General features: G+C 45.2%; 1 protein-coding gene across 2 annotated transcripts in view; it reads left to right on the top strand.

The window, feature by feature from the left end:
* The window catches only part of SYNE3 (spectrin repeat containing nuclear envelope family member 3), a 104,684-nt gene that overhangs the window by 53,238 nt on the left and 28,531 nt on the right, over nt 1-22,915 (top strand). For both annotated transcript variants that reach the window (XM_082228784.1, XM_082228785.1), the window contains exons 10-18: nt 2,121-2,303; nt 2,487-2,630; nt 4,165-4,299; nt 7,427-7,588; nt 8,977-9,140; nt 11,547-11,670; nt 14,477-14,629; nt 15,992-16,141; nt 18,439-18,477. In XM_082228784.1, coding sequence (XP_082084910.1) covers nt 2,121-2,303; nt 2,487-2,630; nt 4,165-4,299; nt 7,427-7,588; nt 8,977-9,140; nt 11,547-11,670; nt 14,477-14,629; nt 15,992-16,141; nt 18,439-18,477 — 1,254 coding nt within the window. The remainder of the gene's footprint in view (nt 1-2,120; nt 2,304-2,486; nt 2,631-4,164; nt 4,300-7,426; nt 7,589-8,976; nt 9,141-11,546; nt 11,671-14,476; nt 14,630-15,991; nt 16,142-18,438; nt 18,478-22,915) is intronic.

The following is a 22,915-nucleotide window of genomic DNA, read 5'->3' on the forward strand; positions in this document are numbered from 1 at the left end:
TCTGGCGCCCAAGATTCTGCAACATCCTCTTCTCTCATCTGCTCTGTCAGGACACACTCCTGTTTAAGTTCCTGGGTGGGCTCCAAATAGTTTCCCACTACCTGTTCAAATGTTCTGGCCGCATTAGTCATCAAATCCGTCTTCTGACTTAACTGATCCAATAGGGCATTTATTTTACAGAAAGCACCCAACAGTGCTTCTGAAAACATTGTCCTGCAAGGTCCTTTCCCACGGTTGTAATCTGTGGCAGCTGCAAGTTCCCTAGAACTTGTTACAGTTTCAGAGTCCCCCTCTAGGGGGAAAACTTCTGGTTGTTCTTTCTTTTAAGGACAATAGCAACACAGTTTCTTTTTAGATATTTTGTCAATATTTGTTCCTTTAAAATGCGAAAGGAAACAATAGAATCACAATGTTACTCTTCTTTTAACTATCTGTCAAAAACATTTGTCTCTGGTCAATGAGCTTCAAAATGTCAATTCTGACACCCCACTCCAGGGTCAGGACGGTGGAAAGTTACTTTACTTTAAACTCACTTCTGCAGGTTTAAACAGTCCAAAAAAGATCCTCCTTCTTCTCCTGCTACCGAAGGGGGGTTCAACGATTTTAAATGGTGAAAACCGATCCTTTAAAAGTGATTTTCTAAGCTCTAGTGTACGTTATCTTTGCTTTCTTCTGACTACAAGGAAACGGAAGGCTGACTTCCTGTTTAGACCTTCCCGTTTCAGTACCAAATTAAGGTGAATTTTTAAGTCCAATTCCTTTCTAATCGCCAGTTCTTATTTGAAGTCCAATTGTTCAATGTTTAAGTACTCACGGGTGATTATTTTAGATGCCAAATTGTCCCAGGAAAAAGGCAGCGCTCTCCGGCAACGGCTATGTGGCTTCACTCCACGGAAATAGCAGTTGACTCACAGCACCGCGCCACTTCCCCCTCTTCGCTTCGGAGCCTGTTAGTGGGTTCCTTTGCGTGTTGGGGGGCGCTAAAGGTGCCCGCCGAGTCCCACGGTCACAGGCTTCATCCGCCTGTGATTTCTAAAAGGGTCCCCGCTTCGCCGCAGCGGAAAGGACCCGTTTCACGCGGAGCTGGTCCCTCCGGTTCAGAGGGAGTCCGTCATTGCCGATGGCGCCACCCCGGAAGTCCCTTTCAGGACCGGTGTTATATGGTCTCGGTGGCCACTCCTAGTCACCAGTCTAGCTTTCACATTCTGGATTAGTTGTAGTTTCTGGGTCACCATGAAGGTCGTTAGAGGTGGACAAGTTGTCTTTTGGGGAATAATTCCCATCGCTATGATCTTCTCACCAAGCAATCTCTCATAAACAACCCAAGAATCCCAGGCCACGGTTTGAAAACTATAGAAGATTTAAAACCTTAAACAGCCTGGGGCCAGGTTACTGGTGTGTGCACATAAGAACAAAAATTCCCTACCAGATCAGGCCAAAGGACCATCGATTCCCAACATCCTATTCTCGCAGTGGCAAACCAAACCTGCAAGCAGAATCTGTATGCAGCAGTGCTCTCCCTACTTGCGATTCCCAGAAAGTGGTATTCTGCTTCCTCCAACGGTTGGAGACAGAACATAGATTCCATAGCCCATTAGCATTTTTTCACCCCAACTAGTACAAATCTACCCAGTCCCTGATATTGAGATCCAAGAGCTCTGCTTTCTGGCCAGTCATCATTGAGAACATTTATACCATCACCTTTTCTCAGTGAACTCACAGTGGCAACCCATGTAAGTTAAAGCAATAACTTAGGAGTTTTAAAAACAAGCTAAGAACAGCAACAGTTGTTATAAAATACCAAACCAAAGGTATTCACTATCACATTCCATTGGGCTTGGAAGCAAGGATTTTATTGGTGGACACAGGACACAGGGCCTTTTTGGTGTTGGCACCACAGCTGGGGAATTCTCTCTTCAGCGAGATCTACTCAGCCTGTTCCTGTTTTCAGATGGGCTTTGAAAATGCTTCATTTCCTGGAGGCTTTTATATGCTAGGTTCTCAGATTTTCATGCGTATTGCTGCATTTTTGACATGCGCTGGACTTTAATGGTGAGGTTGGTGTTATTTTGGAAAGCAGGGTACAAATTATTCATGTGAAAATGTGTTCTCCCCTGTAGGCATTTCTGGCCGAAAGCTCCCGCTTTAAGGAGCAGCTCATGATGTTGCAGATGAAGAAAGATTTCCTGGGCAGCATTTTCGAGGCAGAGAGAGCAAAGTCGCTCCTGGCTGAAGCAGCTGATGCTGCAAAGGAAACGGAACACCTGCACAAAAGTCTGCTTCAGAGCAAAATCAGGCTGCAGGTGAGACGCTTCTATGGACTTTGCTCTTAGGCCACGGGATGAATTCTGTGTTTTGGGACCATGTGTCCTCTTGTTATTTGATACACTTGTATGCCTTCATGTGAGTCTGGCAGAGTAAGCAGCGGAAGGCAATCATGCCCAAGTGTGTGGAATAAAAAAACAATCTTCTCTCTCTCCGGATAGGCTTTGGTGTCTCAGCATAAAGACTTTGACGTGGTCTTCGAGCCTTTGCAGAAGAAATTGTCTGCTATCAGAGCCAAGTTGGAGGCAGAGAAGGAACCGTTGCCTGACCTGGCGGGCAAAGAAGCCCGGCTTCAGAGGCTACAGGTAATTAGATGGTTCCTATTCAGAAGAATTCTGTTCTGGTGGATGTCATTACTCAGGCAAAAGAGCACCATCAATGCACAGGGTGTTTTTGTGGAGTCACAGGAGCGAGAGATCCCGTGTAGTGTAGTGGTCAGTGCATTGGACCTGGAGTTGTGAGACTTGGGTTCAAATCCCTACTCAGCCACAGAGCTTACCGGATAGCCGTGGGACAATCACTCTCTTCCCTTGTGTCTATTCTATTTTGCAAAGTTGCTTTGAGGAAAAAAGGAGAGAGAGCATGTCCACCAGCCTGTCTGTTTTTAGGAAAGGTGGGATAATTAATTGCAATTCCTTCATTTTGAAAGCTGAGACTCTGTACCATTTCTGTATGTGCACCTCTGTACACCTTCTCCGATGACTTTGCAAGGCTCTCATTCTCTCCTACACATACATAGTAATGTACAGAAGAGACTTCTATGTGACAGTGTGCAAAACTGTTGCGATTAAACAAGAACTCCTCAGTACCTTCCCCAGCTCCCAGGCTCTCTCTGCCACTAGCTCTGAAGTTTAAAATGTGGCTTGAATTGTATGCTAAGCTGCTGAACTGCGGGGAGTGGTGGTGATAATAAAAGTTAGAGATGGGTGCTCATTGCCCCTAATGAACGTGTTAGGGCATTCAGGTTCCTGACATATTTGTTTGGTTTGCTGGTGGTACTGTTGTTTGAGCAATTCTGCATATGGCATCATGTAAAAGGCACAACACAGAAAATCCTCACTGTGCGGCTTTTTTCCTGCTGTGCTCAGTTGCAGGGCAGTTGCTTTGACTGCAGAAGGCTGTTGGTTTAATCCTTGGCATTGCCACTTAAAGGATCTCAGGTAGCAGCTAGACTGGTGACTGGTAGCGGCTGCCGAGACCATGTAATATATATTGGCTCCCAGTACATTTCTGAGCACAATTCAAAGTGTTGGTGCTGACCTTAAAAGCCCTAAAAAGCCTCGACCCAGTATATCTGAAGGAGTGTCTCCACCCCCATTGTTTAGTCTAGACACTGAGGTCCAGCTCCAAGGGCCTTCTGGCGGTTCCCTCCCTGCGAGAAGGGAGGTTACAGGGAACCAGGCAGAGGGGCTTTTTGGTAGTGGCACCTGCTCTGTGGAACGCCCTCCCATCAGATGTCAAGGAAATAAACAACTATTTGGGTATTAGAAGACATCTGAAGGCAGCCCTGTTCAGGGAAGTTTTTAATTTTTGATGTTTTAATCGTGTTTTTAATATTCTGTTGGGAGCTGCCCAGAGTGGCTGGGGAGGCCCAGCCAGATGGGTGGGGTATAAGTAATATATGATGATGATGATGATGGCAATCATCACTGCATGAGCAGGTGGGACCAGAGCTGGTTGAGAATCCCAACCCCCAATGACAACTAGTCCCTCCCCCTGATGCCGCCATATATTGCCGACTAGCCCTGGCCCCTGATGCCAATGTTTTCAGTGCAGATGTCTCCAGGAAGGGAGACTTCACACTTGACAACTTGTGCAATGTGAAATCTTCTTCTCCAGGTCATCCAAGGAGACATGACAGAGTGCGCTGTTCAAATCGAAGATCTGGAAAAACTCGCACAGTCCGACCCAGCGCAGATTAATAAAACCAAGCAGCTTTCCTCCAGCTATCAAATACTGAAGAGGTCTCTGGAGGTAAATCAGGTTTCACTCAATGTTTTGCTTTGTGGCATAGTTTGCATCTCTGCAGTTGTTTCTCCACAAGTTCCAGCTGGGCAAAAACGCATTGGTTGCAAAGCAAGGTCAGTGAATGGCGTGGCTCTGGGAGACTTTCAAGGGCTACATGGAGAGGACTGAAGGGCCTCATTTGGCCCCTTGACGTAAGGTGGCCCACCACTGCTTTACCTCCCCCACCGCCCCACAGTTGCTATTTTCATTGGTGCCAATGCAAATAGTAGTGAGGGGCAGCGGCACAGATTTTCATTACACAAGCCAAGTCCTGCCTGGGCCTCCACACTTTCTGCTGTGGTTTAAGGACAAATGCAAAGCCACATTTAACAGTAAGTGTCACTTGCCTTTTAAAGATCACATATTTAGCTTCTGAGGAGCCTGATCCTCTGTGAATATTTGATCCAAAGCAATTCTAGCTGAGTTCAGTGGAAGTTATTTCCACAGCGGTCCGGGATGCACTCTCAAGACGCTTTAAAAAAAATGGAACTTTTTGTTGTCATGGCTATGAACCTGGAAGTCTCTGTTCAGTGCTTTAAGGCTGCTGATGCGTGGGACATAAAAATCCATCTTGGTGTTTTTCCAAAGCTTTCGGGGGGGGGGTGTCTCCGCCACTTCAGGCATTGATCTGGCCTTTATATATTGTTGTGCAGAGAATCTTACTACTAGATCATCCACACTGTTTATTGCCGGAGGATTATAACCGCTGGAAACAAATAGTGTTATGTAACATAGCGAATCAATTTAGCGTCTAGTGATTTGTAGGTGGGGGAATAAAGGTCTACACTCGTTCTCAAAAGAACTTGCTTGCTGCAATATTTTAGTTTGATGGGCCAACTGAAATCTAAAGGTGGTGATAAAAAATGTACAATAATGCAGAAATTTGAGCTGGGTTTTCAAGTGGGATAAAGTTGCATGTAAATGTCAAACTCCTCTTTTAGGAAGACTTTTTTTTAAAAAAGCACCACCATGAATGAGAACTCTTTTTTTTTTCCTTTTTTTGTTTTTGTTTGGCTGTTTAGGTCTGTGGTTTTGAGAAAAGAAAAAAGTGTGCCTTACAGCACAAAAACATACATATTTCTGTGTGCATGGGTGCGTTTATTTTATATATATATACACACACACACACACACACACACACATATATATATATATACACACACACACATACATACAGTGGTACCTCGGGTTACATACGCTTCAGGTTACAGACTCCGCTAACCCAGAAATATTACCTTGGGTTAAAAACTTTGCTTCAGGATGAGAACAGAAATCGTGCTCCGGTGGCGCGGCGGCAGTGGGAGGCCCCATTAGCTAAAGTGGTGGTTCAGGTTAAGAACAGTTTCAGATTAAGAAAAGACCTCCAGAAGGAATTAAGTTCTTAACCTGAGGTACCACTGTATATATTTCCTGTGCTGCATCCTACTTCATCAGAAATATAAATAAATGTAGGGATTGGCTGAGCAACCAATTCTATTCCATTCTGGTCTCGCTGTCACTCAACCATAGGCCTCTTCAAACCCATTGTATGCATTTCGTACACATCTTATGCACACTTCTAGCATGAAATCCAAACTTTCCAGTGCTTTCACCAGTAAAATGTGCATTTTCTATACACCTTCCACATCTTTTAAGTTCTTATTCATCCCCAAAATGCACTGCAATATCCTGAGAAGGGCATAATCTGAACGGGAGTTGCGTTCTAATCCGCAAATACGTTTGAGAGCATCAGTTCAGGACAGGTCCACTGTGAAAAGCGGACCAAGCAAGTTCTCCCTCATCCCCAGGGATACACTTGCATCGTGCATTTTTATTCCTAGAACACCACCGTGTGGCCAGCTTTAAATATGCAAGGGTTCTTTTAATTGCGTGCTAGTTAAGAAAGATCTCATTTTACTGCTGATGCAGATGTTACTTTGATCTGCTATCTACCCTCATTTTTCATTTATGGAAATGGTTTGCTCATGCCGCCAACTTGCAGCGCAATTGTACTCATTTCTACTTTGAAAAGAGTACTGTTGAGTTCAATGTGACTTATTGCAATGTGAGTGTATATAGGACTGCAAATAAGGCTCCACCTGCACTATACATTTAAAGCAGTATCACACCACTTTAAGCAGGCATTTTAGCGCACATTTCTCCCAATAAACAAACCTGTGTGCACAAACATTTTCTCCTAATGCAATGCATTTTTGTATGTTACTTTTAATAACATCTTGTGCTGGACCCGGGGGGGGGGGGTACTGAGAGGCGTGGTCAGAGTCCGGTCCTGGGTCGAGGGTCTGGAGACTGTCCACCAAGGGCGAAGCGGGGTCCAAAGCAGGAAGCCAGGCGTGGTCAGGAGCTCCAGAAGAACAGGTCTGGGTGCTGGCAGACACAGGTTTCCAACAACGTTGCTCCCGCAACCTGGGACTGGGCTGACTGGCCTTTATCTTCTCTGAGGCCAGGGGCGGTCCCGGCCCACAGGTGAGGCTGGAGGGTTACTGGACCCAGGGGGAGGCTTACCTTCCCCTGACAGGGCTGGGAGAGGCGCACCTGTGGGCAATGGGTCCTCAATCACCTCCGGAGCCAGAGTGGATTCTGCTCCTGAGGATCCGGCACAGGTGCAGGCGCTTCAGATTCAAGGCCCTGCCCCTGCTCAGCCGGCCCTGGAGGCGGGGACTCCTGTGCAGGCTGGGATTCCTCTGGTTCAGCCTCTGAATCAGACTCCCAGGCCATCACACATCTTCATTTTTATGCACGTTTTCTCTTAAAATCTGCATTTTCATAAACATTGTTTTGTTGGCAAATTGCGTTGCAAAATTTGGATAAGTGTGAATTATTTTGAAGGATGGCTCGACTACGTTTTGGTCCTCATATCATTTTAGAAAGTGCTGGTTTGATGCATGTGGTTTTAAAATCATCAAATCAAATTTCTCCCCCATCTCAAGGAGTGACAGAATGAAACCTGGAGTTGCATTGCAGCCCAGGACTGTGCAATACGCAGGGAGGCCTGAGGCAGCATCCTTGCTCACTAGGAGATAACAAGGAGGGCCACTAAGACATCTCTGCTGTGACTGATTACTGATGTGGTTCTCCCTGATGTTCTTTGTAGAACCTGACAGCCCAGAGCAAGCACCACGTCCAAGTCCACTGGACATTTAATGACAAATCGTCAGATCTCCTGCAGTGGTTGACGGTGACCAAGCAGAAGTTGGAGTCCTATCAGGATGGCAATGGAGGGTGGAAAACGAACAACAGGGCTTTGGACTTGGAGGTGAGGAACATTTATTTCCTTGTGATGCCATGGCCATGCTGTGCAGGTGACAAATCCGCCTGCCCCCACCTGGTGTCCTCAAGGTGTTTCTGACTACAACTCCCATCAGCCCTAGCCAGCATGTCAAATGGTCATGGGTGGAGAAAAGTGTAGTCCATCGACTACAGGTTCCCTATCCTGGGTTTAGAATAAGGGTGAGGAACCTAATGTGGCCCTCCAAGCTTTTCTGTCTGGCCCTTGACACTGCCTCCAGATCACATCCCTTCCTCGGTCACACGCTTGCCAAGCCACACTTCTCACCAGCCCTTGCTCTGTCCCCTTCTCAAGTGCTAAAGGCTCTCGCTTGCCTGGAGGAAAGGGTGGAGAAGTGTGAATGTGTGTGCAGAAGCCCTTGACCTTTGCATGACTGAAACGTAACCTGCTGTACAAAACAAAGTATTACATCCATTGACTCACACCCACCTTTGCCTCTGGCAGCCATTTCCAACCAACCTTGCACCCCTAAAATGTTGCCCTCAAGGAAATGCAGCTGAAAGGGGTTCCCCATCCCGGGTGCAGATGGATCCGTGGCTGATCTAGCAGGGGGTCCTCTTCTGTTTCCATTTACAAAAGCATCACCTGTGCATAGACTGTTAGCATCCGTCTGTTGAAGAGTTACAGCATCTGCTGTACCTGTAGAGACTGATTCTAGAGAGACATGTTTTGTTGCAGCTGGGGCAGATGAAGGCGTCCAGTTGTGCTGCTGCAGATGCACCATGGCGTTTTTTCTCTCTGTGCTCCTCCCAGTGGCAATTCCTCCTCTGTTCACTGCTATGGATACACAGCCTATCTGTCTGTTTCATGGCACTGCGGTTGTCTGCAAGGATTCCCATAGGGTGGGGTTAATGTTGCCAGCCTTTGTGCCTCGTTTGCTGACATCTTTGTAACGCAGAGCTGGTCTACCACCTGGCCTAGAGCTGGAAGCCAGCTCCCATAGAGGGATCCTGCCATCTTCCATTCTGTGGACATGAGGCAAGCCAGCGTAGATGTTGCTGAGACAGGAGTGCAGAATGTGGGCTTGGGAGACCATGCCTTTGTTTAAGACTCTTTCCTGCTATGTGATGCCCCAAATCTTCCTGACACAGTGCATATGGAAGGTGTGGAGGCATCACTCCTGGCGGGTGTAAGTTGCCCACAACTCACTTCCATAAAGCAGCATGCTCAAGACGCAAGCCTGGTAGACCTTCATCTTGGTGCTGGACATTAGCATCACATTCTCCAATACCCTTTTGGAGAGGCAAGCCATTGCTGCAGCTGCCTTGCCAATATGCTTGTCTGGCTCAGCGTTGATGGAGAGATACTTTGGTGGCATCTACATGATTCTGCGTGTTGTGCCCTGTGCCTTTCAGAGGCTGCAAACTGAGTTTCCAGACAGAGAGATTCAGCTGCACCTCACTGAAGCCCATGGGCAGCTGGTCGCAGAAAACTCTTCGTTGGAAGGTGCTGAGAACATCCGAACCAAAGTGAAGAGGCTAAAGGAATCTTTCGAGTCTCTCGAAGGCATGATGTCAAGGTAGGCAGATAGGCAGCTGTGATATTCTGCACTCCAAGTTGGCTGGCACAGAGGGTGGACGGAGCGAAAGGGCAGGCGAAGCCGTGGTTGTGTTATTAGCTCCCATTTCCTCAACACTTTGAAAGGTCTGTGTGGTTCGTGGGCTTCCAAGAGACAACTGCTTTGTTAGTGTGAGAACAGAGTGCTAGACCAAATAGGCCTTTGAGCCTTTCCAGCAAGGCTCTTCTTATGCCCTTAGGTAGCATTTCCAGTTTGGGGCCTGCCGATCCTCATTTGGTAATGTCACTCAGCCTTGCAAATAAGCCCACTAAAGTTACTAGCCTGCAAAAGTTGCCGGCTGTGGCAGAGGCTGGCAGAGGCTTCACTCCTCTGCCAGTCGGCTCAGTTTCTTTTTCTAGTTGCAGAGGAGTGATGGTTCCTCCTCCACCAACCTGTTCATTCGCCTGCTGGCAATTCCATGTTGCCCATGGCTACTCAGCAAGTGCTTAAGTAACAGTTCTGATATAGACACGGCACAGGAAACAGCAGGCAGAGTGGCTTCCTTTCTGAGTAACTGCTGCATGAAAGCTCCAAAATGCTGCAGCAGAGGTTCTAGTGTGGTTAAACTGTTTATCTAAATGCATCCCACAGTTTACAAAGCTGTATCCTGGTAGCAAAGGAACCCAGCAGCATTTGTGCTCTACAGAAGCCTACAAGCAGGAACCAATTCTCTTCCAATAAGCCCTTTAAATTTTTCTGAGTAGAGAGACATTTTCATAAGGTACAGTCATACCTCGGGTTGAATACTCTTCGAGTTGAGCAGGTTCAAGTTGCACTCCGCGGCAACCCGGAAGTAATGGAGCGCGTTACTTCCAGGTTTCGCCACTTGCACATGTGCAGACGCTCAAAATGATGTCACACGCATGCGCAGAAGCGTCGAAAAGCGACACGCACATGCGCAGAAGTGCTATCGCTAGTTACGTTTACCTCTAGATGTGAACAGGGCTCCGGAATGGATCCCACTCGTATCTAGAGGTACCACTGTACATTTAAAGTACATTTCCTCACCCTCCCACGAATCCTAGGAACTGTAGTTTTCCCCTCACAGAGCTACAATTCCCAGGGTTCTTTGGCTCGGGGGAAAGTATGCTTTAAATATATTATGTTTTTATATATGTTGGAAGCCACCCAAAGTGTCTGGGACAGGGCACAAATTATTATTATCAATATTATTGTTATTATTATTCACAGTGCTTTTTCCTGGGGGGACGCAGGTGTACACATTTTGTGAATCTAAGTTTGGCCTCGTTGAGGGGCAGTATTTCAATGAGTAGGAAAATGGGAGTACCCCTAAACATTTTTTTTAGAAAAAAGCACTGATTATTATTGATAATAATGCATAGTGTGTACATAGCCATAAACTTAAATGATCTTGCCACACTTAACCTTTTCTGTGTGTGTGTTTCTGCTCCAATATTTAATCACTTAAGCTCCAATAATTAAGCATTAATTTTTAGATCTTTCCCAATGCAGCTGAATAATACCAACTAAGTCTTTATGAATCACTGTGGGGTTCTGGGAATTTGAGCTTTCACCCCCTTTCCTTTATCCATAACTTTCCTGGCAAGTTGTATGCTTTTCTCCTTTGCCCAGACTTCCACCACCCCCCCACACACACACTTTCCAATCTAAGTAGCTCTTTCTTTCCCCACCTCCTGAGCCTGTCAGGTTTCCTCATCAGTTCAGAAACCAGCCGCGGATTGTAACCGTTTCCTAATCACAGCTAGGAGCGCTCTGCTAGAACGATCCCCTGGAAAGTAACGATCCATTTAAAAAGTGGCCTTAAAACGGCAAGACCACGTCCAGGGAGAATGAATAAAACCCACTGGCAGGAACTTGTCACGGTATCTTTTACATCTCTGCTTGGTCCCGTGATGCTGCTGTGCTTGTGCTGTTTGGGAGCTGGTGGTTCAGTTGCTAGAGAACGTCAGAGAAAGCTTATCCAAGCAAGGTCATCCATGAATCAAGATGAAGGCAGGGATTTAATGCCTCACTCTTCTGGTTGTTCCCAGTGCAAGCATTTCTGCTTGCCAGACAGAATGGTCTCCCCCCTCTCCTCCCCCTGTGCACTCATCTCAGGGTTCTCCTATCCTTCTGGAGTGGATTGGGGCTGGGGTTCTAACTACCCCATGCTCCTTCCATCCCTCCTCCTCATCTGACGGCTCCCTCAAGGACACCATCTCAGGGCTCATGACAATATTGGCCACAGCTTCAACACACTATGTAGCCCATAGGAATCTTTAGTAAGCTTAACGGTTTAGTTGGTGGTCCCAGGATGAATAAGGGAGGCAGTGGAGTTTTATAAATGTTACAAGCCTTAGCTTAACTATCTCTCCTCTCCCCTCCCCTTCTTCGGTTTGACCGTAGTCTCCTCCAGAAAATCTACCCAAACAGGACAACGGTAGATGCCGGCAAGAAAACAAACTTTTCGGCCAACCTGTCACCCCATGGTTTTGCCATTCGCTCTACAGAAGATCTCAACCACTCCTGGGTGAGAAAAGCATTTTAGTCACCTTTTTGCTATGACTTAAGTTTTGTGCAACAGGGCTGGCGAAGGAACGGGTCTGAGCCCCTGTAGCAATTTCACGGCTGGGGTCATAAAGGTGAGAACCTGTTTCAGCCAGAGCGCTGTGTTCCCTTGTGTTCCCTCGCTTCTTCAGACACTAGGTCAGGGTTTCTCAAACTTGGGTCTCCAGCTGCTATTGGACTACAATTCCCATCATCCCAAACCACTAGTCCTGCTAGCTAGGGATGATGGGAGTTGTAGTCCAAAATCTGCTGGAGACCCAAGATTAGGAAACCCTGCTATAGTTCTCACCAACTTCTGAGGGTGGAAATCAGATTGGCTCAGACTTGCCTTTGTCAGGAAGCGCATTGTAGATTTGTACCTGTGTAAGATGCTAAATATCTCCGTTCAGTGTATGCAATATGAACTGGGCTCTTCTGTCTGTTATTTTTGCTTCGCCCAACTGGTGCTTGGTAGGGAGAATGGTGTGTGTGTGTGTGTGTGTGTGTGTGTGTGTGTGTTTCACAAACTCAGATCTACCACAAAAGCTGCTCTGCTGCACCCCCTAAGCTGGCCTGTTTGCTCACAGTTACAGTGGCAGATGCTGTCCGGTTGCCAGTGTGGAACTGATATTTAGCTGCCAGCGCAAAGCTTTTCTCTCTTGCATTGTACTGCGAACATAGGAAGCTGCCTTAATTTGAGTCAGTCCATTGGTCCATTGAGCTCAGTAATGTCCACACTGACCGACAGCAGCTTTCCAGGTATCAGGTTGGAGTCTTTCCCAACAGTACCTGGAGATCCCTGGGACTGAACTTTCTGCAAACAAAGCAGCTGCTCTACCAGTGAACGTTGGCCCTTTCGCCAAGGAGGGAATACAAAGAGGTGGCTTTTCCTGTATGCAGTGGCTTAGCTCCAACACGATGGGTGCTGGAGCTCAAATCTAGTCTCATAAACTCCCACCTTCTACCTACCAGTCCTAACTGGGACAGGCAGCGGTTACTCAATAGTGGAGGAAATGTACTCTGCAGATGGCAATTGGCACACTCTTTTTTTTATTGCCATTGCTTTACATGTTCCAGGACTGACCCCTGACATTGAAAATAGGTGGCAGGACAGAGTGTGCAGGTGCCGGGTCTGAATGTTGGAGAGAGCCCTGGTTCAAATTAAATCCTGATTTTGCAGCAGACCCTTTTTCTTTTTTTTTTTTAAAAAAGAGGCCCGTGCTGCTTTGTTTTAATTCCGAGTGTGTTTTCTGCAGTTTACAACTCTTCGTTCAGCCATCAAACTTTTTAATAGGGAACCTGGGGCCATATTCACAGCGGGTGTAGCTTGTAACACTGACATTCAACCAAACGGCAAACACCTTGGGAACGGAGCCTGTTCTCGGCTCTGAAATGTTTTGAATGTGAGAAGCGCCGTCTTTTCCAGTACCTTAAAAGTCCTTCTTAGCGTCTCCCCTAAACTGGGGATCTATGTTCGTTTCAGAACAAATGAAGAATGAAATCAAATGGGACCGACTCTGTGCTCAGGGAAACATCACTGCAGATCAGAGAACTCCTTCCTGAGTTCTGCGTTCTGCTCCTTGGTGGTTCTCAATGGCAGCTGGTAGGAAAACCTTCTGCCCACCAACAAGCATAAGAAGGACAACTCCTTGGCATTTTCCTGCCCACCTCAGAACCAAATTTCAGTCTAACCTAACAGCAACTTTTGGGCACATTTATAACGGCAGCAGTGGGTTACATTGTGGGTTGAACAGACAGGTTTAATATCTTTCTGCCCAGTCCTGTGTCACAATAGGACTAATCCTCAAGGATCAACGGTGGGGGTTTCTCTGTCCATGTGGCCCCCAGAAGGCAATGTGACCCTTGGGCTAAAAAAGGGTTAGTCACTCCTGCTTTAAACTTTTTTTCAAATCCAGTTTAAAAAATCAAATAGTGTCCTAGTCTAGTTATTATTTATTATACAGTAGTACCTTGGTTGTCAAAAGGCTCGACTCCGGAACAAATCGACTCCCGAATGCCACAAACCCGGAAGTGTTCCGGTTTGTGAACGTTTTTCGGAAGCCGAACTTCCAACACGGCTTCCGCTTGAGTGCAGGAAGCTCATGCAGCCAATCAGAATCTGTGCCTTGGTTTTCTTTTTTAAAAAATATTTTTTAAAAAATAATTTTTATTGAATGATTTTATGTTACAAAAAACATTACAACCATACTACCACTAAATATAATTGAGAAATAAATATTACATACATCAATATTTAGTTTGTTATTTGTTATTTACCGTCTTATTTCCTTCCAAACGTTCCATACAAAAACACACATATGTCTCGAACGGTTTCGAGAGTCGAATGGACTCCCAGAAAAGATTAAGTTTGAGAACCAATGTACCACTGTATTTGAATGCCATCCTTCATCCATAGATCTCTGGATGATTTGCATCATAAAAATGCAAGTTTGAAAACACAAAATACATAGTAAAAGTAAACCAAAACAATAATCTCACACCACCTCCCACAAACACATTTAAAAGGATACAGGATGTTAGTCAGCCAAAGGCCTGGTTGAAGGGGAACGCTTTTGCCTGGCTCCTAAAGGTGTATAATGAGGGCACCAGGAGAAACTCCCTGGGAAGAACATTCCACAAATGAGATGACAGAAGACAAGATAAATGAATGATTTGTTTCATAGCTGACTCTGCTGGGCATGGGATACAACTATTCAATAACTCGTGGGGGAAAGTGTATGCCCTTGTCTTCTACATTTGTGTCTTTTGCAATTGTTTCTGCAACTCAGGAGAACATGGCCAAAGAGGAAGATACTGATGATCTCCAGCTCATCAAGAACTTTGAGCAGTGGTTGCAAGAAGAAAATGCCAAGCTGTCTGAAATTCTCGCCCGGAAACCATCCAGTGGTGAAGAGCTTAAAGCAAGGCGCAGCAAGTTAAAGGTTTGCTCCACTCCACGATGCTGCGTTAATTTCGCATTACTGTATGGTGTGCTTGCATGTGTGCTTGAGAAGACACCCCAGTCTGGTCTGTTGCAACGGGTTAGGGACATAAGAAGCTGCCTTATGACAAGCCACAGTGTTGGTCCGCCAAGCTCAGCATTGACTGCACTGACCAGACTGTAAGCTGCTCTCCAGGTTTGCAGGCAAAAGCATCTCCCAGCCCTCCCTGGAGATGCCAAGAATTAGACCAAGGACCTCCTTGCACGCACAGTATGTGCTCTACAACTGAGCTGTGAGCCTGTCCCCAATATCCCCAGAGAAGTCTTTCCACATCTTTCAGACTACCATAGTTTTAAAAGTAGTTCAGAGTGGGGTTGTAGAGTTGGAAGGGAACCCAAAGGGCATCTAGCCCAGTGCTAAAGAATCCCTGCCAGGACACCTGGCCTGTGTTTAAAAACCTCCAATGAAGGTGAGGCCACCAGAATCTCCTTTCTTATAACTTGAAGCCATTGGTTCAGATCCTCTGCTCTGGAGCAGGGGAAAACAAGCTTGCTCCTTCCATGTGACAGCCCTTGAAATATTTGAAGATGGCTGTCATATATCTTCTCAGTCTTCCAGGCTAAACATGCCCAGCTCCTGCAACCATTCCTCATAAGGCTTGGTTTGCAGGCCATAGATCACCTCGGTCACCCTCCTCTGCACACGTCCCAGCCTGTCAATACAGTCGTACCTCGGAATTCGAACAGAATCCGTTCTGAAAGTCCATTCGACTAATGAAACATTTGACTTCCAAAGCGCAGCTTCTGATTAGCTGCAGGAAGCCCCGTAGGAAGTTCGGCTTCCAAAAGAACGCTAAAAAATAGGAACACTCACTTCTCGTTTTCGATCGTTTGGGAGCTGGAACGTTCGACTCCCAAGGCGTACGGGACCCGAGGTACAACTGTATCCTTGTTTTAGTTGGTGTTTTCTTTCTTTCCTTCTTCCTTGTGACAGCCCTTAAGATATTTGGTATCTCCTCTTAGCCTCCCCCTTATCCAGGCTAAACATATCCAACTCTGTCAACCTGTCCTTCTAAAGCTTGGTTTCCAGACCCTTAGAAGAATTATATAAATATAGTTAATATATATTTATGAAATATATAAATATAAAACCATGTAAAATAAAACCAGGCAGCTACACAGGAATAAAAAAATGGGAAGCGTCACTGCTTTGTGATCCGCCTTCCCCTTTGGAAATATTTGTGAAATGCCCCCTAATTACTGTATGTGTAATGGGAAAAGGCGGTGTGTTCTCTCTTCACCTCTACCACCTCGATCGTTTGCACAACAAAACGGTGCTTTATCTCCTCACTTTCCCTTCCAGGAGCTTCAGTCTCGCGTCCCTGAGGGTCAGCAACATTTTGAAGATCTCCTACGCCTTCGGCCGATTGTTAAGAACTCCGATGATCTGGAGGAACTGCGCTACAGATGGATGCTCTACAAGTCGAAACTGAACGATTCCGGCAACTCCTTGGTAGGCCTTGTGATCTGAGGATAGGTGGATTGGGGATATTTTACATTACACACTGGAAAGCCAGTGTGGTATAGTGGTTAAGAGCGGTGGACTCGTAATCTGGTGAACCGGGTTCGCTTCCCCACTCCTCCATATGTAGCTGCTGGGTGACCTTGGGCTAGTCACACTTCTCTGAAGACTCTCAGCCCCATTCACCTCACAGAGTGTTTGTTGTGAGGGAGGAAGAGAAAGGAGATTGTTAGCTACTTTGAGGCTCCGTAGGGTAGTGATAAAGCAGGGTATCAAATCCAAACTCTTCTTCTTCTTACCCCATTTAGAATAGGGGTGTTAGGCTTGTGCTGTTCCCCTTCTACCCAGAGGAGCCATATTATGCATGGTCATAAACAAAGAAAAGATGCACAGTTATACTTGGTAGGAAATGGGTATATCGAAGTCAGATTCACATGTTTCGTGGATTTTTATTATTATTATTTGGAGCACTTGTACTCTGCAACCAAAAAGGCTTCCAATGAAAAAAACAAAAAAACCAAACCAGGACGAACAGGGGAAAGGAAACAGGGAGAGGGAAGAGCAGAAAACAAAACTCAGGCACCAATTCTGAGACAGTTTTTCTTCTAATGACCAGCTGGCACAGTTCAGGGGCAGCAGGTGCCTGGTACAGCTGGCCTTTTGAGAAAGCTGATGGGTTGAGCCCTGCTTCCCATCTCAGATGGAATGACTGCCCCCAAGTGATGATGGAAGGAGAGGAGGTTCAATGGAACCAGTCTAAAATGTGGAATAGCACAGGGTACTAAATGGAGTCTATGATTATCCTGTGTCCCATGCTGTTGGTGCCCATCAGTTCAATGCATTAGGTGGGGGAAGATGTTCTTGGTTTTGTTTGTTTGTTTGTAGTTGTGCCGTGCAAAAATTCAAAGTACTTGAAACTGACACTAAGTCTTTATAGGTGGATGCATGCATTACTAGCTGCCATCAAAAGCAGCACCATCTTCATTTTCTTCCACTGCAGGGGTGGGGATACTCAGCCCTGGGGGCCAAATGCAGCTTTCGATGCCCCTCTCCCTGGCCCTCAAAACTGTCCCCAGCCCAGGCCACACCCACTCCTCAGGTCAACATTCCTCGCCAGCCCCGTTTTACACCCTTGAAAGTTTTAGTCTCGTAATCTGGTGAACCGAGTTTGCTTCCCCGCTCCTCCACATGCAGCTGCTGGGTGACCTTGGGCTAGTCACACTTCTTGAAGTCTCTCAGCCCCACTCACCTCACAGAGTGTTTGTTGTGGGGGAGGAAGGGAAAGGAGAATGTTAGCTGCTTTGAGACTCCTCAGGGTAGTGATAAAGCGGGATATCAAATCCAAACTCTTCCTCTTCTTCTTCTATGGAGGATAGAAAGTGGGGGTGGGCTGGGGAGTGCATGTTAAAAACCTAGCCTGCCGTACGAAGGGAATATTGACATTCATTGCTCCTTCCACTTTGCCTCTGGCTCTACCCACCACTGGTATGCGGCCCCTGGAAGGTTGCAGAGAATGGAATGCGGCCCTCTTGCTGGAAAAGGTCCATCCCCCCACCCCGTCTCTGTTATAATGGAGGGGGAAAATGTGTGATTCCATTGCCCTGCACATTCCCCTACCCTGAGGTACTTCACTGGCCGACGCTTGCAAGGTTTGGGGAAATGTTTCAACATGCCTTTAGCTGGTCTGCATGTAATTTGGGGAAAGATGGGGAGAGGCCAGCTATGCAGCTCCAATCTTTGCTGTTTTGTATGAAAAAAGTGCTTAAAATTTTAAGGGAATTTGCTCTTCTTCATTTCCCCAGTTCTAAATGCAATGATTTTTTTAAAAAACTGGGGTGAATATGGAGTAATAAGAAAGCTAGATGGGAAAAAATACACAACAATCAAATGTTGGCTAAAGTGCAAGTAAGAAGTTAATGTCCAGTGTCCTTACTCTGTGGTAAATGTGTGTAGGAATCCAGCCTCAGTGGTGCGCTTTTACTGTGCCATCCCCTGCAAAACTACAACTAGTCAGAAGGTGTCAGTGAAATCATAGTTAGTATTTCTCTTGTAAGCCTAAACCAGACTTTAACTTGCTAGGGAACAAAATCCATTTGGAATTTAAACTGGATGTGTGCTATAAAGCTCATTAAATAGAAAATCACCTGCTGCTTTAGCTTGTCCAGACGATGAGAAATTTAAAGCAACATTCCCCTCGTGAAATAAACATTGGCTTATAGGTTCCATGGGGATACCGTGGTTTCTTTTCTTAAAACAAAAACCCCAGTGCTTTTGTCTTTTTTAAACAGGCAACAAGCTCTTTGGAGGAGACAGACACATTCAGAAAGGTAAGGGTGTGTTTTTGTTTCTTCACAGAAAAGGAGAGGGAAGGGCATATGTGTGTTTATGTGTTTTAAAACATAGCTGTCCAATAATGAAATGAAATATATTTTGTTATGGAGGGCACGGCTGCAGGATTAGAATCCCCAACATAGAATTATACTACATTGCCAACCAAGTGTGCCACATAATCCAATGCATTCTAGAAGACGAAACAAAACCATGGGTACACCTGGAGAGAGACATAATCAAAAACACCCCCACCGTAGCATACCCATTTCTCCCAAACAAACTAAGGAAAATCCCCACAACACTATAAACAGGTTCATATAGACCATACTTAAAGCATGGAAGGAAGAAGCAGGCAAACTGTCCCCAAGCTCAATCCCACTAATCCCACTGGCTCACCACCCACTATTCCATCACGCAGCACAAAACCTCCAGGTAAAAACCTGGCAAATCAAAGACTCATATCGCCTAGCAGACTTCTACAAAAATAACAAAGCCACGTTGACACAAGAAATACAAGACAAACTAGGGGACACCCAAATGCCCTGGCTAACACCACCAGCTAAATGCCTTCTTAAACAATCCAGTAGGAAATCAGCAGCAACTAGGCCCTTGACAACCTTCGAAAACCTCCTCCTAACAACAAAGGGACACAGTAAAGGGATGGTATCCGCAATATACAAAATACTACTCCAAAATCCCACAAACTCCCTAGACACAATAAAAAAAAATGGGAAGATGACATAGGCTATGAAATTAACCCTGCTTAATGGACTAGAATGTGGTCTAAACCTCCCTTTAAATCCATCTCAGCTACAAGAAAAGAAACCCTGAAACTCACTTACAGATGGTAACTAACACCATTGAAACTAACACTGATATGCCCAGGAGCCTCACCAAAATGATGGAGAAGCCACAGGCACATACCTCCACAAGTGGTGAGACTGTCCCAAAATCCAACTCTTCTGGACATCAGTTATACAAGACATATGTAAAACAGCTAAACAAGTATTAGAGGTCATCCCAGAACTGGCCCTACTGAACATCTTCCAAGATAATAATGCCTATAAAGAACTCATAACCCACCCAGTCTCAGCAACTAGAAGCATCATGGCCAGACACTGAAGAGATCTGTCAAGAGTGAACATGGACCAATGGTATCAAATAGCATGGGAAAACTTACTAGAAAAACTAACCAATAAATTGAAACAGACACAGGGACAAATAGAAGATGCCTTCACCCCAGTATAGTTCCTCTTTATCACATACATAGCCCAACAAGTCAACAAGAATCCACCGACAGCATATAAATCCATCTGGCTAACCTGACCCCAAAACCTACCCTCTCACACACATAAACAAATCTCACTGCAGTCAACCAAAGACAGCCAACCACACCCTAGGCCACCCCCAACCTCTCTCACCACCAAGGAAATATAACAAGCGAATAGAAAGAGAACCCCCACAAGTGATGCTGACACAAAACCCCACACATACACTGAGTAGAAAAATAGAAGCAGTGCCACCTGACCCCTCTTTCCCCCTCTTTTCTTCCCAATCTAATACTGCATGCAACACTAATGTCTCACAACAGATGAAACTGATCTGTAGAAAACACAACTTGAAGAAAGAGACAATGCACGTATTTTAGTAAACTAATAAATATTTATTTAAAAATTATATATATTAAAAAAACAGAACAGCCAGTCTCTTTTAGCTCTCTTTGCTTATCTCATTTACCATTAATAAAATTGTAAATGAAAGTATATATATAGAGAGAGGAGTGCTTCAAGAACACAGAGAAAGAGTTGCACTTGGTGGAGTCAAAATAAACATTAGAGGAAAGTACACTAAAATGTGAAAGTAATTTTTAAAATGTCAAACACTTTAAAGCAGTTTTCGCTGACCTGGTGCCCTCCAGTTACTTTGAACTATTCCCAGGTTGGGGCTGATGGGAGCAGAAGCCAGCCCCAGTTTGGCAAAGACTGCTTTAACATAGACATAAGATGTATCAAAAGCAGTTCAACCATGATGGCTTTGCTTTGAACCACTCCTGGCCATTTTATGAAGTGAACAGTTGAGGAGCCCTAAATGTCTTCATTTTTCTAATATGGTTCACCCTTTCCTGGAAGTGTGCATATACAGTGGTACCTTGGTTTAAGAACAGCTTAATTTATGAGCAATTTAGATTAAGAATGCTGCAAACCCGGAAGCAGGTGTTTTCGTTTGTGAACTTTGCCTTGGAATAAGAACATGTTTCGCTTCTGTTGAGTGTGTTCCATTTGTAAATTGAGTCCCCCGCTGCTATGGGAAAGCACGCTTTGGTTTAAGAACGGACTTCCGGAATGGATTAAATTCTGGATTAAGGTAGATTACACATTCCTGTTTTCCTCAGCATCCAGTGTGCTCCCACCGCTGCCCTGGAAAGTGAAATACACACACTGTTAGCCACAATTGTTGTTGGTGTTGTCATTTAAATTTGTATACCGCCCTTCATCCGTAGCTCTCAGGGCGGTTCACAACACAAAATTACAATATAAAAAACAAAACAAAATACTTAATCAAAACAAGAACAAACACAAACCAAAAATACCCCCCCGACACACACAAAACACATTTAAAAGGGCATCATAAGTCAGTCAGGATGAAGAGGATAGATTAAATTAAGCCAGTGGTTTTCAGACCATTTGCCTTCAGGAGAGATCTTCCCCTAGTGGTTTGTCCACTAAGGAGCCACCAAGAATCTGCTACAATGCCCCTACGATCCATCAGGGAATGTTCTTCCTCTTTCATGGAGGTTCTGATGGAGCTTCATCCAAGGAATTGACATGATCTATATTACCTGCTTAGCTTCAGCAGTGCTGCAACCTCAGATGCATCCACATCATTCCACGTGGCTGCACAAGCTTTTGGATTCTGGCTATTAGTAGGATGGGGGAATCAAATGTTGGACATTGCCAGGGCCCGGCTAAAGTCGATTGATTCCCATCTCCCTCCCTCAGTAGGAACAGCTCAAGCGGCAGGAATGTTTCTCTTAGCATCCATTATACCCCTAGGGGTGAAACATGCTATACTTAATTCTTGACGGGAACATTGCCAGACGCCGAGACAAAAATACAATTTTCCTCTCTGTAAGGGATGGTTCGAAAGACCAATCAAGGCCGTTCCCTCCCCCCTCCCATTTTAATATTTGCTTATTTTGCTTGTATTTTTAGATAACCCTATCCCTGCTGCTTTATATATGAACATCTATAGAGATATAGAGCTAGTTAGATGTCATGTGCCGTGCAATCTTGTGCATGTTTTGCTAGAAATAAGTTCCACTGACTCAATGATACTTAGGCAGCATTCGCACCATGCATTTAATGCACATGTTTGTTAAATTTCTATACTATCCTTCATCCAAGGATCATAGGGCAGTTTTACCATATAAAAACACAAAAAATACATAACTCATATATGCGTTTGCATACATATGTACTAGGGATGCTCAAAAAATTCTCCCCATCCCAATGTACGAGGAGTTTGGAATTACTTTGGTGTTTCTCCAGCGGTCTGCCCTTCTTCCATTTCCAAATATTTTTGGACTTCAGTCTGCTGCTCCTCAGGCCCCCAACCCCCATTTTAGAAGCCACCAATGCGCAGGAGTACATATGCACATTGACAAAATCAGAGCGCAAGGAGGGATTTCACTTTAAACCATCATGGCTTCCCCCAAAGACTTCTGGGGCTACTGTCTGTTAGGGGTGCAGAGAGTTGTTAAGAGACTCCCGTACCTCTGACAGAGCTACAATTCACAGAGTTCCCTGGGAAGAGGAATTGGCTGCTAAACCACTCTGGGAATTGCAGCTCTGGGTGAGGAACAGAGGCCCCTTGCGAGCTCTCAGGACCCTTAACAAACCACAGCCCCTAGTGCTTTAAATGTATGTTGTGAATGTGGCCTTACTCACCAGTAAGTGTACGCATGGTCTGCAATAATAAAAGAACCATTTCTTGATCATCCCCGAGCATAAAAACCTTGCTTGGATAAATAGCGCGCACAGAGAAAAAGATGTCAGATAGAAAACAAACGGCGAATATGCACTAGCATAATTTTATCCATAAACAGAAGACTGTAAGATTAAATTGAGAAAGCTAATGCGTTGGGGCCTGTGGTTTCTCCCCCGTAGGCTGACAGTGATGGAATAGCTTATTGCCTCTTCGCATACGACGGAGCATTGTAAAAACAAATATTTAAAAAAATAATGATGATAAATGTTTCTTCAAAGGTTGGCTTCCAAGTTGCTGAAAGTATTGCAGGAGCATACTTAGCGTCAATTGGAAATCAAAGCAGGTTATTTATGGGGTTCAGCAGTTCTTGTCTGGTTTATTTTCTGCAGTGCTCAACCCTAATTAAAGCTCCTTGCTGCGCAAATGATTTGGGCCTCATTGTTTGTA

This window comes from Podarcis vaucheri (genome assembly GCF_965113315.1).
Source record: "Podarcis vaucheri genome assembly, chromosome: 1".
NCBI classification, from domain to species: Eukaryota; Metazoa; Chordata; class Lepidosauria; order Squamata; family Lacertidae; genus Podarcis; species Podarcis vaucheri.